The sequence below is a fragment of the Labrus mixtus genome, chromosome 10 (genome assembly GCF_963584025.1).
Source record: "Labrus mixtus chromosome 10, fLabMix1.1, whole genome shotgun sequence".
NCBI lineage: Eukaryota > Metazoa > Chordata > Actinopteri > Labriformes > Labridae > Labrus > Labrus mixtus.
In genome coordinates this window covers 11,497,591-11,515,404 of record NC_083621.1, presented here as the reverse complement: position 1 = coordinate 11,515,404, position 17,814 = coordinate 11,497,591, and the positions used below count along the sequence as shown (strand labels likewise).

Below are 17,814 nucleotides of genomic sequence, written 5' to 3'. Positions count from 1 at the left end.
AATGAACATAACACATTCTTCTTGCTGGGTGTCGTTTAGCCCAGTCCCTTTTCCTGATGATTGGTCAGGTACCAACGTCTGTCATGTCTGTCAGTCAAATCATGGCACAAATTTATGAGTCTGTGATCGCTTATCTGACAAAGTGACTGCCGTAACAGACAACAAGGTTGTGTAGTCTGACCTCAGAATTATACACATTTCATACAGTCAGATACACACCTATGGCAGCAGCTACCACACAAGATAACAGCTTGACTATGAGGATGAATATGTGGTGACAGCCCACTCAACATGCTGGGATGCAGCTGCCTCTAAGTAAAGTCAACGGGAACAAACCAGAGATGATTAAATGTCCCATTCTTACCTGTGAGTTGGCTGTTTGTGATTGGTGCATATGGCTGTCTGGTAGTCATGGCTAACGCACACTTTATGAGGAGGGCATCGCACCTTCAGACAGGGATCTTTGGTGGCATCTGGACCTACAGGAAGAGATCAGGGATAAACTTAATATCTCAGTGGAAACATGCAGCGAATACTCACAATGTAGTTCTGAATGTTAATGCCACAAAATATCACACTGTTCATTTGGTCCCACGTTTGTACCTTCTACTAACTAGAGCAGACAGAAAAATAACGAGTTGGAGCAGAGAGCGAGAAGAAGAATGGTAAAAGGTATGAAGTAAACGTCGAGTTTTCCGCAGTGTGAGCTGCTTAATGAGGACCATTCTCTCTGAGTGTCGACCTCATCTGCTTCCAAATCAATCTCCACAGTGACATTATCGCTGTGGCAGCCAGGCACAGCTGGCTGGTGTCCAGGGTGACAAAGATCAAAGCAGCTCATTGACTCTGAGCATTGTGTCATTTCACACTAGGCTAACAGCACAAACCCACTTTCATTTGACAGACATAAGAAAGGGGGAAAAAAACAGGAGGTGGAGGAGGCGAAAAAGACACAGTAGCTGCAAAAGAGAGACACATGGATTTCCCTATCAAGGACCATGCTACAATGATGCTTAAGTAACGAAATGAGGAGGTATGTTGGGGATAGATGGAAGCATATGAAAAGGGGGATTAAGATGGAAGAGGAAACTTTTAGAGCCATCCAGGATGGATATATTGAAGGCTGGATAGGTGGGAACTCAGTGTGGAGGGATTTGTGGGGAGAAATGTATTGGTCTAAGCTGATTAAGGGTGGCCAAAAAGAGTCCTAAGACTTCAAGCAGGCATTGGGGTGAGAAACAGTTTACAGGCATTGTTAAATATTGTGCTAATGTAGGAGCAATATGCCCGAGATTACTAGTGTCAGAGGGCTTGGAGCTGTACACTGCAGTAGTATATAGTATAACAGGGCTCTGAATATATGCATGAACTATGGAGGACTTTGCAGAAATGCTTGCAAGACCAGAATTGAGTTGCCATTCTTCCCGTTTCAGTGACAAAGAGTGGGTTATGAGGCGTGGCCTTGGTGGCACAAGATAAACTAATACATCTTCTGTTCCTATAGGCTGACATAGAAGTATAGATGGAAAGTTTAGATGAAGTGTGTAGATCCCAGCAGGTGGGTTTCCCAACAGAGTACAAATTAGAGATTAGGATTTTAGTGCGGCACAGGGGAGCCAGAAGTAGTCAGCAAGTACATGTGAGTTGAGTCAACCAAGGGAGAAGAGTAGCCTGAAAATAGAAAATGTTTGAAGAGGCTAGGAAGGTAAAGGGGAGCTGAAAGTGTTTCTCTTATTTTTCCAAGGCTGGAATAAGAATTCAAATATGGGGGTGGGGAAGTTGGTGTGTGGTACGATACACCTTGAAATAACTCCTGCAGTTATATAGGCTACGAGAGTACATGGAGCAAGGCTGTTTAGGAAACTGTCGTGTGAGTTAAGAAGAGGTAGGATGAGGATTTCCAGCTGTGGAGTGAGTTGAAATTAAAGGTTTATGTTTGGCCTTTGTAAATAACATAACAATGAGTAATGTCTTTTACCTGCTTTTGTAAAGTGTCTTTAGGTAACATTTGTTATGAATTGGTGCTATACAAATAAAGATTGATTGAAGGTTGAAATATGTGGGCTATAGTGTACGGGGGCTACAATTCAAATTTGGGTACAACTACAGTTCAGGGCATACTGGTGTAGTCACGCTTGCAGCCTGGGTAGTGCAAAGAACCTGGCCACTGAAGGCATGCTTGAAGATGAACATCAGGCTTGGACTTCAGCATGGCAGAGCAGATACATTTTTGGTAAAGGGAGGATCCTCAAACAGCTGATTTGGAAGAGAGGTTGCTTGACTGTCAGGGTGCCTCGTAGGCAGTAGACCTTGTTTAGTCTGCACCCAGGCTGGTTAGTGTCCATAACAGAAGGCTGAAAGAGCGAGCGGGGCTTTGCTTGGTGTAGGAGGGGATGATGATGGCTGTGGCCTTGAAGGGGTTGGAAGGGCTGGGATATGTGACTATGATGGAGGTGGAAAGCTATGATGCTACGAACCTTGGGAGAGTATTTTTGTTGCTGGACTACTGATGAGAAAATCCAGTTTCATTGTCCCTGTGATCGAAGGGGATTGTAGTTAAGTATGGCCGTAGTCTACCTACTACTGTTACGTTAACTCTGCTGCTGAACCTAAGATAACTAGTTTCCTTCATTAGTATGACTGGACTGGGGTCAAGGCGACCAGATCACAAAGGCTGTATCAGTTACGGATGAAAGAAGATAAAAGCCTTCATAATGAACAAAAAAACAATAAAAAAAAAGACGAGGCTTGCAAAGTGCGTTCAAAGACGTTGACAGTATTAAACCACATACAGAGAGCACATGTTTTCAACACAGTGATCAAACCTAAATTAATTTGAAATCCCAAGTTAATTAAGACAGAGAACAGAGTGTATAGATCAAAGAATTATGTACCAGACATTAGCATGTGGCTGCTAACATCGTAAAACAAGAATGGCCTTGTCTCCATTAGGGGCCTAATGGGATGTGTTTGAGTCACAGCTGGTGTCTGCTGTGAACATCAACTATTCTGACCTGATCAAACACTGTTCACATGCTGCTTTATCAGTGTTTAATCAGCCAGGGAGTCAGACATAGTAGCTGGTCCCTTTCTTGTGTCAGCGCACAGTATGCCTGTAATCCCCACAACCATGCGCAAGAATGAATGAACGCCTGCATCTATCAACTCTTAACATGTGTTGATCTGAACATACTGTTATCTGCTGCCGACAAAAGATATGGGAGATATTTCTTTTTCTCGGCGGTATAACGAGAAACACACAATGAAGATGGTGAAGCTGAGATAATCTCAAGGGAAGAGATTCATAAATACCGTTCACTTCTGTCATAACTGAGCAACACGTTTATTTCCCTGAATGTGCAAAACACATACACAGATACAAAGGTACTTGAACAAGCCTGTGTGCCCTCTCATGTTCCCCTGAATGCAGAGAGATGAAATGTCAACCTTCCCTCATGATAGCTTTCTGCTCTGCTGTTCCCATTGCCTGCTTATTTGGGCCTGTCCTCACCTCCATCTATCAGTGCTGGTGAAAACCCATCTTATTTCACTTTGCTGCAAAATGACTTTATCACTGCAAGGAAATGAGAGATGAAGAGATCAAGGACAGAATAGAGAGGAAGGATCGGGGGAAAGGGAGGCTCGTATCTGGTTAACAAAGGATTGGGGGACAATTTAAGATCAGTGCGTGACCTCCATTCTGGGACAAATTAGAAATGAAATGCACATATGTGGCACGTTATCCTTTCAGACACCAAACAAAACAAAGAATCATCATGTAGATGATTACAGATAAAACTTTCTCATAAACAGTAAGGCCGTTAATTCGGAGAGACAATGATTCCTTGAACGTGAAATCGTTTTTGCTGATGTGGTATGAATATTTATGGTGTTTATGGGAGGATAGAAGGGAAAGAGGAACATTTGAAAAAAAAAAAGGAGAGGAAAAGAGAGAGCAATGGAGAGGAGGGAAAATTGAGCGGCAGAGAAAGGGAAGAGGAGAGGAGAAAGTGAAATGATGAAGAGGTGGAGGAGGGGCACGGAGGAGGAGTGAACAGAGGAGTGTAGGGTAAAAGAGTTTTATCCGTCTATTTAAAGCTTGAGTGAGCAGCATTGGCGGTTAAACCAGCCAATCAATTGTAATGCGGGCGCACTGCAGCACTTTCTTGCCACCTCTCTTTCACTTTTCACAATAAGAGTCTCTCATCTCCTTTAATTCCCCTCTCTTCTCTCTAATCTTTAAAATTACTTTATTCTCATTCATGTGTGTTAGAATAATCTCCATGAGCAATATAACTTGACACGCCTTATTGTGTATCCATTCATTCCAAAGTGCCAAGTGAAACTCCCTTCACACTCTACTACACGTTTTTACCTTGAAAATGTTATTGATTTTATGTAAATGAAAATGCTTGTCTGCCACTGATAAGACGATGCCAAATGAACAAGTGTAAAGAATCCAAGCCTGTTTGTGTGCGTGATGAAAATATTATGATCCTTCGCGAGACACTGCTTTATAGAGAAACTGTAACAGCACAATGCTTTAAAAATGTGTCGCTGATAAAGGGTGAAACAGGAAGAAGCATGTCATATTCTCAGTGATGTTGCAGCTACAGCTTGTGAACAGTTCTGCACACAGACTCTAACACCAGTTTGTCTAGCCATTGTCCTTGGCCATATGTAAGGTTGACTGAATGACTGAAGACCCCTGGGTGTTGGGTTCACAGTCTGTATGGGTGAGACAGATGGATGGGTTGGCAGAGATGTAGCTGAGGGCAGAGAGTGTAGGAGACAACAGCAGATCATTAACAAGTGAACACAAATGTTCTCTCCAATGTCTAAATTCAATTTGGACACATTTGTACTTCTCTTAGCCTGAAACGAACACAACAATAAGTCAGTATCAGCATATCTTAAAGCTAAGAGAATGATGTTTTCTGTGAACATAATTAATAGACTTTATGAAATACTCTACCTGGGAAATTGCAAATAAATTGATATTGAACTAATCATTATAATGTTAGTGTATAACATGTTTTATTTTGAGAATGGGAAAATGGGAAATCTTGCGGTACACTTCTAGTGAATTTTATAAGAATATTTTCTTTAAAGAAAACTCAAGCAGTGGTTAGAAACCCATTTTTTAAACTATAATCAAAACCCCCAATCCAAAGTGTTATCATTTCCCCTACTCAACACAGACTGTGGATGTAAAGACGGGACTCTTATGTGACCCTTTTTACACTTTTACAGCTGCCATCCAACCTACTGACCAGTGGGCAATCAGTCAGTGAAGTGCATTAATGATGTGTTTTATTTGATTAAAAAAAAGAGGTTTTCTTTTGAAATAGATTGGCTGACTGACGCCAGCAGAGAAAATTTAACATTGGGTGAATTTGATCCTGAATTTGTGACACTTTCAGAATTCTGTTGCAGCCTCTCTCCGGCAGTGTGATCCCAGAGCACTGATTTTGATCGATGACCAGTGATTTCATCATGCTTCCCTCACGGTTGTCAGATTTCATCCACTCAGTGTAAAGCCACCATTGGGGCGAAGACTGTTGAAGGGGACGATGGCAGCAATTCTTAGTGTTCACAGAGTGTGAGAGCATGAATATGATTGGATGGTACAAGTTAGCTGAGTGAAGAATGAAAGCATGTCTGAACTACACTTACGCTCCATTGATGTTATGCCCAAGGTTCTTTGTATTAACAGTATGTTTCGACAGCTGTCATCATGTTTGGATGGAACAGAAAAATGAACATGAGCAAGGTTAACTAAGACTTAAGACCCCTCCACAGTACCATGTTGTGAGACTTTAACAATCTGACTTTGAGAATCTGTTGACATGGACACCTTGTGGCTGTTGTACATCTCACTGCTGTGCTTGGAAACCTCGGCTGTTGCGGCAGACCCAGCATCAACCCAGCTACCATCTGGTCAGACCTGCTTTTATATACTAGGGAGGGGGATCAATAAACTCCTTGGTTGGTAGCTCAAGCTCAGCCAGCACAGCACGAACATAAAAGAAAATATAATCCCTGCTGAAATCAAAAGTTTGCTGCATCTGGGGAAAAAAAAAAGAACATGAAGATCAAAGTCATCATATCAAGCTCAGGATACAATGAGCTTATCGACACACATTATATGTATTCATGTGTTATGTTTAAGGGATCACAAGCTCTGTGTTTACAAAGGGATGTGTTAAGGATATGAGAAGCCTTTTTTCTTTTTGTACTTGGGATGTTCTGGCAGCGTTACTATAAACCTTCAAACCATCCTGCCCCTCGCTCTTATCGCTGTTACAGTGCTCTTTTGTTTGCTCACTATGTTCAATTCTCTACTGTTTATAAAACAGGTTTACATATTGACTTCCAAAGACTCCCTTTCTCTATCCACATCTTAGGGCCCCCAGGGAGTCCAAATGCAAACACAGCCAGTGAAAGGAGAACTAGACACACTCTGTATGCATAAAACAATTAAGAGAGACATTACTAGTCTGCTCTTTGCTTCTCTTCTATGAAATAAAACAAGAAAATCTCCTTTTTTCCCACATTAAACGATAGAAGTTGATTTGTTTTTGATGCAGCATTATTTTAATTTTAAATTTTATGTTAGCTTGGAATGAAAATTCTTCTTCATGACATTTAAACTGATTTATACCCTTAACCTGTCAGTCTCAACATTCCCCAAAGTAAAGAAGCAAATAAGAAGTTTATTTTCTCCTTTTCTCAGACCTTTCGTTTTTAAGTTAGTGAAGAAAAAAAGTTGTGTGACGTGTAAGGTCAAAATACTCAAAACTATTTGATACTTTCCGACAATGCGCTTTAAAATTTGTGTTACTCTCACGGTTGATAGTATGGAATAAATACTGAACATTATGACAAACTTCAGATATATAGTCTTACTTTTTACCACAAGGGAAAGTGAGAGAGCAGCGGTGTTAGAGACAGAGAGGAAGCTTAAATAACCCCCTTGTTTCAATGGAGACTCTCAGTATAATATAATGGATATTGTAGGAAAATGTCAGCGTGCAATACTTTTCAATACACAAGGTTGTGGATTTCCTCCTACAGTCAATGAATCACTGTTAACTGCGTTGGTGTCACTGTTAGTGCATCGTTGCACTATTATTCATTAAGACAAGTGTGTAAAAGTGTGCTCTAAAAACTTCCTGGAAGATCCAACTCTGAACATATCTCCCGGCCATTTAATTGCTACAACACTTTAAAGTTCATTCCTGCCAGAAAAGTGCTTTACACTGGAAGCTGTTACAGTTTATTATAGTTAAAGTTGACAGCAAATTGCCCTTCTCACCCACTTTTTGTCTCCTCTAGTTTTTCTCTCTCTTTCCTCAACCTTAATGCTCCTTGAGAGACAGGGACGAGAAGGGTAAGATAAAACACTCTTCCTGTGTCCTCTAATGCTGGACGGAGGCCAGAATGGAGAGCAGTGATTGGATAATAAAGATAGTCAGAGTCCAATAGCAGAGCCCATGTCGCCAACAAGCCCTGTCAGACTGCAGAGGGTGACCTTAAATTAATTGCTGCTGCTGAGCCGGACACGGGTCAACGGGGTGTTTTGTAATCTCTGAGTATGTGTGTGTGTGTGTGTGTATGTGTATGTGTGTGTATATGCATTCTTTATTGACATCCTGCTCCATTGCTCTCCATTGTTTACTCTCCCCAAGTACTGTTTCTCAGGGCAAATAAACAAGTTTGATAAAAAGTAAACACGAGCTTCAACAACTGTTCCCAAAGGACAAATTCTCCACTGTTATTTGAAAAATGAGCATCACTTTCATGCTTTGATAAACTAATTAAAAAGGTGTTTCTTCTCTTCTACCTGGGGGGGGGGGGGGGGGGCGACGGAGAAAAAACAAGAGATGAGGCGAGAGAAGGCAGGCAAACAGATCAGTAGGAGATAAAAATCTCCTTGTCTGTCTGCTTTGTGAACGCTCCTCAGGGTCTGACTGTTTGGCCTGTGAGAGGCACTGGAGGATGACAGAGAGAAATGATGGAGGGATGAAAGCACAGAGAAGGCCTCTGGGAGGATGCAGAGATAGAGCGGATTCACCAGCCATAAAATTAATTATTGAAAACATGGGCAATCACATTATTGTGGATGTAACTGAGGAATGGAGGAGATAAACAGGCTGCTTCAGCTTGAATGTCAGAGAAGAAAGCACAGTGACTTATGGGAGAAAAAATAAAATATCTGGAGAGAGGAGTATTGACTATCGCTTATGAACGGAATATTCATCACCGCCACACAATCATTACACACACAGCGGCACATGCACACTCACACTTTAATGTGGAGGGCTGGAAAGAGGATGTTTTGTGATGTGGTTGCTGGCAGAGGAGATTTTTTAAGGGAACGCTATGAAAGCAAACAATCAAATGGTCTTTGAAGGCAGCTTCAAAGCAGAGGAGCGTTTAAAGACTGTATACACAAACAAAGGGACATTTATTTAAGGTGGAAGATACTAATTGTCACGTTCTAAATAAAGTTATATGTAGCCTTTTCAACTTTAAGAGTGTCTTATTATAGTCAAAGAGAATTTAGAAGGAAAACCAAAATATCAAGGTTTACCAGGTTAGAAAATCTCCATCATGGCTAAGAGGCTCCTCTCATCTCCAGATAATTCAATATCTACAAACAACAGAAGTGTGTGTCTCTAACAGAAGCACAAGATTCCCTTTAGTACCACAGGCTTGCCAGTTACTCCAATGTAAGACCATCCATTGCAAAATAAGAGGCTGAGAGCAACTGCAACGGCTGTCCAACTCCTTGGGAAGTGAGGTGATGAAAAAGCTCTGGGTGGAAGATGGAGGAGATGGACAAGTCAAATAACTTCAGGCTTTCACCCAAAAGACCGAGTAGAGTCTAACCAAAAGTCAACAACGAGTTATTCTTTTGAATATTTTTCCTGATCGTAAACAAAGTGTTTTTTGAACCGACCACACGTTAGACAAGAAGAAAACCGGTTCTAAAGTGTACCGTGTATGTTTCCATGAGAAAGTATGGTTATTTGTTTAAAAGGATCCCCATTAGTTGCTACCATGACAACAACTAGTCTTCCTGGGTTCAACTTGACAAAGTAACTGTATTTGACTAAGATGACATCAGATCAGGGTTTGTACTTATCTGAATGTCTTTACCAAAGGTTCACTGAAACAGATCCAATAGTTGTAAGGACATTTTACTCACAAGCACAAATTCCAATCCACTGTGGGCAATGGCGCCAGCAAGGTCATATTTCATAGTACACACAAGAACAATCCACCTACATGTATGGATTCCTATATGCACATTTGTGCTAGAGTGAGTGAACAAGAAAAATACACAAAGAGATCGATGGATTACTCTTTTCCCCAACAACGACATGAAAGTGTTGTTTCCAGGCCGGCTGAAAGCCAACAACCAGCTATATAGAGCGACGATATGAATAACTATATGATCACAAACTACACAGGATATTCTCTAGAATATGTGAATAAAATGTTGGTATTGAGCAGGTAACGGATGTCATCAACTAGTAAAACTACTTTAAGCAAAGCGACAAATACGATGAAAATAAAAACATAAAAAGCTACAGTGACAAAAGCCAATTGAACTGCGTTCCCACCTCAATGAAGTTAATTTGATGTCTTCCTATTAATCAAACTCTTACTGAAGAGCATCCACATCCATTACAATGAGATAAATGCTCATCATAGTAACTCCAGTCATTCGTTTGTCAATCATTACGTCTTTAATGGATGTAAACTCCTCACAGCACTGTGAACAGCTCTGTCAGTGGACACGGGCATCAGTAATAAAAAACGTTACTTTGACTTGGCTGGGATGATAAATTCCTCACAGAACTTTTGGGTTGTTTGGCTCATGGACATGTTGCTGGCTGCTCTCAGCAGAAGTTTCATGGCTAAGGAGAGTTCACTTTATGTGTCCAAAAGCCTGAATATTTAGCTGTTCTCGTTTGCTCCATTCTGGGCTTCCTGTCTGCTTCCATAAGACGTTAACACCAATCACCGGCCTTTGATTAAGTATGCCTCACTACATTAGTGGGTGGACGCATCGAAATCATTCAAATAAAGAAGATTATTTGTAAAGAAGGGCTCTACTAGTTTGGTTTAAAAAAAAAAAAAGAGAAATGTCCAAATGAAATGTACACACAGGTACAGGTTTATGTCTGCTACTGACATACTAGTTGGGGATAGTTGTTGTGATATTTCAGTCAGACTCAAAGTGTTACAATGACACCCTTCTGCCATCCCAAGCAGATGCTTCAGTAAGTCCAGTTTTTGAGTGAACATTACGATCAACATTGTAAAACGTCACAGGTTTCTGTTTTGTGATTCAAAATCCTAAAACATTTTCTGATGCATAAGAAGCTAAGTTAAAGTGAATGGTTTGCAGGTGAAAGAAATGAAGAGGGGAAGGTGTTATTTTACTCATTCAAGATTTTCGTTTGCACTTGTACAATGTCAAGTGGTCTCCCCTCTTCAGCTTTAAAAAAAAAAAAAAGGGTCACTCTCCTCTTATCAGACCACGCTGCTGCCAGACATGGAGTTTGTGTCAGTTTGACCTTTACTCTATTTCAGCAGAGGCCACACACAAGATTTACAAGTTGATTTCTCTAGCTTCTGTTTCATTTGACACGCCATGATCTATTATTTTCCTTCAACATTCACACGCACACTCACACACTCACACATTATCACAAAACACACACAACCACACACACACACACAGGAGGATAACAGATCTGGCCTCATGCCTCACCTTCAGTGTCAGACTTAATTAAATGTTTTCACACTGTACAAGACTGAGGCGCTCATTAATCTGAAGCTGAATGGTGTGTGTGTGTGTGTGAATGTGTGTGTGAGCATGAATAAATAGAAGAGGATCAGGACCCTGTATGTCCTCTTCTTCATCTACCCTCCTCCCCCGTTATTATCCACTCATAATATTCACCACTTTATTGTTTTCCTACCACAGCACCTAATATGTCAAACAATGCTCCACATTTAAAAGATCACCCTTTAAGCTAAAATCAAGAGAAAGACCAGATTCTGTTCACTTTATTTAAACCTGCTTTCTGTGAAGCCTGTGTGCTGAATTGAACACATTGTGCCCCCAGCGAGACCACTACACCACCACACAGTGACTCACAACACAGAGCGGGGGGGAGACCGGAGAAGAATGGAGGGGGAGACAGCACAGAATGCAACTTAATTCGAAAATCATTCATTTTGCTCCATTTAGAGGGGAAACTGAGTGTGTGTCCATGTCATGTATCACGAGTCAACACCAGTGACTCACTCACATTTCTTGAGCTGCTGGGTTTTGCTTTCACAGCTCATGTTCACTCTTCCTTAGAGAAAAGGCACCCGATAGAAAACATGTGTTTTAATTCACAGCTATGGTCTCCAGTTTTCTAAATATTCATAATATTATTCATCCATTCCACCTTTAGTAAGGCGGCTTAGGACCAGATTTGGGAAGAATGGGGACACGCTGGACAAAAGCACCAACATTTTTCCACATAGTCTCCATCACCATAGCTTTCAATTTTGGGTGGGGGGAGGCGGTTCCAAGATGGCATGTAAAGTTTATAATTGCCAATATGTCTTCCAAGCCAATTAGAAAGTCAACATTTGTGTCAATACATACATTTTCTGGGTCAAGGAATGCATTAAGATACCACTAGATGATTATTTGTGCCAAGATCAAATACATATGTTAATTTTGGCAATGTATGACATCATTTTCCTTGGTTCCTTGGCAGTTGGACATGGATTAATGCATTCCTTGACCCAGAAAATGTATATATTGACACCAAGGTTGACTTTCTAAGTGGCTTGGAAGACATATTGGCACTTAGCGATTTCACATGGCCATCTTGGAACCGGCATCTTGATGAAGCGCCTCCCCCCCCCCTCCAAAATTGAAAGCTACGGTGATGGAGACTATGTGGAAAAAATGTTGGTGCTTTTGTCCGGCGTGTCCCCATAATTTTGCTAAGCTGCCTGAATATTATTTTTACCTCCAAAATCACTGAGGGCACGCGCTCATTTTCAATGATTGATGACATTTTCAGTTATGTCGAGAGTACAACAACAAAGAATACATGCACGCTAACAATAAATACCAATAATGGCAACAACACATTTAAAAACAAAATTAAAAACAGTCAAAGGCAGAGAAAATCATAGTTTGACATTGACCAATAGAAGTAAGTTTGTGAAGTTTGAATGTCTGGTGCAAATTGTTTTATGTGAATGCAGCAGAGAAGCTAAATATTCGCCCTGAGGACTTGGAGGTTTAGACAATCACTGGAATGTGTTGGGTGTTGACTTAAGACTGGTTTTAGAAGGAAGTGATATACAGTATGGTGGCAAAAATAATAATATATAATATGATTTATTATATATAACATATAATAAGTACGCTACTATTTAAAGGGGTTATGTAACTTTCAAAAATACTGCGTTTGTAGTGATACCGCATGGCCGCTAGGCGAACTGCACCAGTAACCTGTTGCTCGCTCTCCCTTGCGTGCTCGTCATACGTGCTCGTAGGTACACAAACGAGCATCATCATCGGCCGCGAAACACTGGATATTTACCGACATAATGTTTACAGAGGAGGTAAGTGGTTACACACACGTGAAAGCCTGTGAAGGAGTCTGTGTGCCTGTATTCATTCTCCATCCTACAAACGACAGTCTCTACAGGCACTGGCTGAGAGCAGGAGTGTGTGATGAGTTTGTACTGTTGATCTCTGTAAGCGGAGCAGAGTGAGGAGGACGTTGAGAACGTGCATAAAATGTCACTTCCTGGAGCTTCCGCGGTAAATACGACCCGGGGAAAAATGTTATACAAGCAACACAGATAGACAGTGAACATCTACTTTTTCACATCAGTTAACCGTTCACTTATTAATGGGCGATAAAAACGATTTGTACATGTAAAAAGTTACATATAGCCCCTTTAACATAATTAACTAAAAATAACAAAACCGTCATCACCAATCCCAACATCTAGGTTTAAAAAGACTCAAATGATTTCGGCTAAATCTGAAAACGACACAATATGGCCGTGTCTCTTTCAGGATTTTCAGGCTTTGACACGGTGAGTTACTGAATGTTACCATGCAGCTTTCTCCAATTCAATAACATCAGAACACATGTAATTGGCTTAGTTATTACATAACAAACAGAACACAATGTGCACATCAGTCACATTTCAAATTGCATTAGATTTACCGATTGGTTCCCCAATTAGTTTTCCATTTGCCAAATCTGTTATCATTCATGCAGCAATCTGTAGCCCTTCTCTCAAGCCCTCATTGGCTGTCATGGTAACTTGTTTGTACTCCACATGTGCTGGATGTGGAAATAAATAAATAACTGCCATCTTTAAATATTTAATGGAGTTCAATGGGAACAAGTTCATGTGAGTGGACTCTTAAAAGTTGTATGAGCTTGGTGTTTTTCCCCTTAACATTAACAACGCAGTGAGCAGTTGAATAATCCTTCATATAAAGTATGACCAATATTAATCATGTTTTATTTGGCCATATACATTTTTCTACCATGTGAATTATGAGTTATGTACATAAGTTAATTTGTCTATTTACAGTTGGATCAAATAGATTTGAAGTCAATAAACTGTTTCAAATCTGAGCTTTAATGCAAATGAGGGAGTCACTCAGCACAACATTTGACACTGCTGCCATGAATATTTGAAAATGGATTAATAATGTAGTATTGTAAAATATTCCTTTAGATGATGAGTCAATGTTTTATGCCCTGCATTCCCAGTCAATCGAGCTAAATGCTACAAAATAATCCAAATAAATACTGTACTGCACCATATTTATAATCTTATTTCTGATATATATTTAGCAACTACGACAAAAATCAACTAGTCAGAGAAAATAAATATTATCCGTACATAGCATATTAACATATATTCAGTATAGTTGTTTTTTTTTGTTAAAAAAAAAGAATCCATTCACAGGTCTTCAATGCTACATTTTGTATTCTCAAACAAACAACATTACACTTTACTTTCACTTTAGCTCATTAAACTCTGCTACACTGCAAACACAAACACCACAAATGACAAGGTGCTACAAAAGTGGGAAATCTTTACATAATTACAATGCAAAATGCCCAAATCCATTAGCAGTCAATTAATGTTTCAAAGTTAGACGGCACTAATTGACCATGTTTGCGTACTGAGGCTAACCATGTTGCTAAAGAGGCTAGCTTTGATCGTCCTGTCCTGGTCAGACATCATGCAGAGAGCTTCATGTTTCTCTTCCATTCCAACATCTCTACATAAAACCTGAGATATGGTGGAAAACTTAATTTACTACACACGACTTCTTCATACCCAGTGTGTAATAGGATCACTGCTGAGACACTGGAGACGAGTAAAGTAAAGTAATGCTACAATCGGTCTGAAACAACAATGACAGGCTATTAAGGCATTTTTTCCTCATTAAACCTGGCAATCTGAAGGAAAAAATAGATCATGAATGATATCATCATAGGCCGACAACATCTTGTGTTGAATAATAGTAGAATTTAATCGGGATAGTCAGCTGTAGCAACATGAACAGGATGTTTCAAATCATCCAACTTTGGTAACATGTTGTTTAAAGCTTTTTCTTTGATTCATTCAGTAACCTTCCAACCCTAGTTATATTAAATGTTGTCTGAACTCACCTTCCTGTGCTGCCTTTTTAGCCGAGCTGGAGTGAGCTTTAGTTCCCGGGTCTTCGTTTCGGCCAGGTTCAGCCTGTCGCTCTGAAAAAGAAGAACAAAAAAAACTCTAAAATAAGTACAGTTGTTTGATTTCTTGCTAAAAGTGATAGTTCAAGAATATGAGACATATTGTAGTTTGCCTTTGAATAGAAGATTTAAACCATTGTTATTTCTATGAATTTAGGGAGCTGGAATCATAAGCAACAGAGATTAGCTTAGCATCAAGACATCAAGTACACCGAATCTGTCCAAAATTCACAAGTATCTCAACACTACCTTTAAAACTAACAGTACACAAGTTTGCTTTGTTACATCCATCCATAAATATTCTCTACTGCTTCTCAGGTTCAGGGTCGCAGGGTGCTAGAGCCCATCTAAGCTGTCATTTGGTGAGACACAGGGTACACCCTGGACTGGTCACCACTTATAAGTTAAGGCTGACTTATAGAGACAAACATTCTTGCTCACACTCACACCTACGGGCAATTCAGAGTCACCAATAGTTCTGACGAGAATGTCTTTGGACTGTGGGAGGAAGTGTGAGTACCCAGAGAAAACCCACGCATGCACAGGGAGAACATGCAAATTCTGGCTAGGGATACGAACCAGGAAGTTCTCGCTAACCACTAAACATCATCATCTAAAGACAAAATTTTAATGAAAAAATTTAAATGCAACATATAAGCTAATGGCCTCTCAACAAAAGCCAAACCTTGTTTGCCAATGAATAGCTAGCTTAAACATGCTATGGATACCCTAAAACGTCAAGTCGTAGTCCAGGATGTGCTGCTTACTGCTGTTGTACAGATCAAATGAGTCTATCTTGTTTAATGCTTTAGAGCTAGTAGTTTTTTTTTTACTTTACCAGCAGCGTTAACCCTGCATCCTGACTTACGCTAAGCTTAGCTAAATGCATTTTTTTAATCAACTTCCCAAAAACATGTGTTGATACAGGCTGAGGCTTTTGTTTCCCTGAATGTCTCTAAAATCCAAAGCCGAGCTTGGAGGTGATGCAAAAAAACACACGACATTTTTTTGCATTTGAAAGGAAGAATCATGGCAGCGTCATTCTACCACACAAGCACAAGTAGACTCAGCCAAGGGGGAGCCGAGTAATACCCCTATTCATCTAGATACAGAAACAATAATCCATCCTCGCTCTAACAAACACACTGCAGAACAACATCCTGTATGGAAGCAGGCCAGCGAGGCAGAGCCTCAGGGAATGAGCATAGCAGCCAAACACTGAGGAAGTTTGTCACATCTGTCTGTGACATTAACACCCTGAGATGATTAACCCCCAACTCCTCCATCTGCTGTATTTATTGGGGAATAAAGCTTCTGATAAAGGACTGACCGGTGACTGTGTATCATGATGACCAGGAAAAAGTAGAAGAAAAAGTTAGTCCAACTTTGTTATGTTTCAATATGTCCTCTTTTCATTATTCTTCCACCCTCTTCTCTTTGCCAGACCTTTCTTCTCCTCATTATTGGAAGATTTTCTTATCTTTAAATTATCCTCTCTGCAGGCGATATCTCTAAAGTGCTCTCCGAAGCCATTGTGTCTGTTTATCTTTGAATCTCCTTCTGCCTCCTTTGAGACTCTCGGATGCCACTTTCACCTGCTGGCATATACTCTGAGGCCTCCTGCTATGATTACAAGCTGTCTCTTCACATACTGAAAGAGGTATTTTTCTTAAATTAAGACAATTTTAGGAGCCTTTATTTGCTACAAAACACAAAAGGGCAGAATCCTTATCCCATGTGATCTACTGTTGTGTTTATCTCCCCTTGAAAACAGCGTGTTCAGCACCGTCTGCACACTGCAGTCCATTGATTCACAGCTTCATTTTGCTTCGAGCCTGCTCTTGGGTTTTGGCTTTGCTTTTCTAAAGCTGAGGTGTAGGGCAGTAACAATTCACTCGTCTCACTGTGGGACTGTCTGCAGACATTAACCCTTTCCTGACAACTGTTTTCTCTTTCCAAACCCATGTATTCTATTCCCTGCTAACTGAAATGTACCTGCTTAGCTGATATAATTAGCTTCATCTGCTCATTAAATTAACAATACCCTCACTGTGGCTGTTTGTATTTGCTTCCTTTGCATCTCAGCAGGCTCCAGGTATCATTGATTACCACCTCTGTGTGTGTGTGTGTGTGTGTGTGTGTGTGTGTGTGTGTGTACGTTTCTGTGTGCGTGTTAATTTACTGCATAGGCTTCTATCACTATGTGTGGGTTTCAGCTGATAGTGCCATTTATGTGTTAAGACTTAACGCTGCGAGCACTCACCCCTCTGAAGAAACAAGATAAGAGTTGAGCTGAGGGGTCTTGGATATTGAGTCACTTTTTATGATGTGGCCAACAAGCCATTAAAATCAGAGCGGTAAACAATGTTTAAAGAACAGCCCGGAGAGCCAGCTACAAGACCTTAGTGCATTGTCTGCGCTCCAGCTCACACTCCATTTAATGCACAAACCCGAGGTGCTCACTGTTGTTTGTCGTCCTATCTGTCTCCTTTCTTATCAGCTTCTCTCTTTCCGATTCTTTTAGCTGCTCCAGGCGCAGATCAAAGATGGTTATATGAGAATGTATTAAGGAACAGCGACAGAGTTAAAGGAGATTAAAGATGGGCCAATGAGAAATGGGAGCAGACAGACAGCATATCTTCAGAGAGACCCAGGCTCAGTGACTTAGAGAAATAGCTGATGAAATATATGACAACGACGAGCACTCTGCTGGGAAAACACAATGTCACGTCTAATCAGGCTGATTGGCAATTTGGAAGCTCCAGATTTTTGAGGCTTTGTTTGTGGCTGCTGCTGCCAAACCAGAGTGCATCACAAATGACTTACTTCAGCCAAATCGGTTCCTATAGCAACCACTTATTCACCGTGTAATCTAATTAGGTCGATGGACAGGAGAAGTAAATACCTGAAATGAAAATGATGAATTTAACATGTATTTTCTTCTCTCTGACTGCCTGTATTGTGTCCTGATGCCAGTTTGACTCTGCTCTGCTCCTCTGGACAG

The 17,814-nt window shown here is 40.5% G+C and overlaps 1 protein-coding gene across 2 annotated transcripts in view; it reads right to left on the bottom strand.

Moving 5' to 3' along the window:
- Window positions 1-17,814, bottom strand: part of spock1 (SPARC (osteonectin), cwcv and kazal like domains proteoglycan 1) — a 100,588-nt gene that overhangs the window by 24,357 nt on the left and 58,417 nt on the right. For both annotated transcript variants that reach the window (XM_061048226.1, XM_061048228.1), the window contains exons 4-5: window positions 14,745-14,825; window positions 365-479 (exon numbers count right to left, since the gene is read on the bottom strand). In XM_061048226.1, the coding sequence (XP_060904209.1) occupies window positions 365-479; window positions 14,745-14,825 (196 nt within the window). The remainder of the gene's footprint in view (window positions 1-364; window positions 480-14,744; window positions 14,826-17,814) is intronic.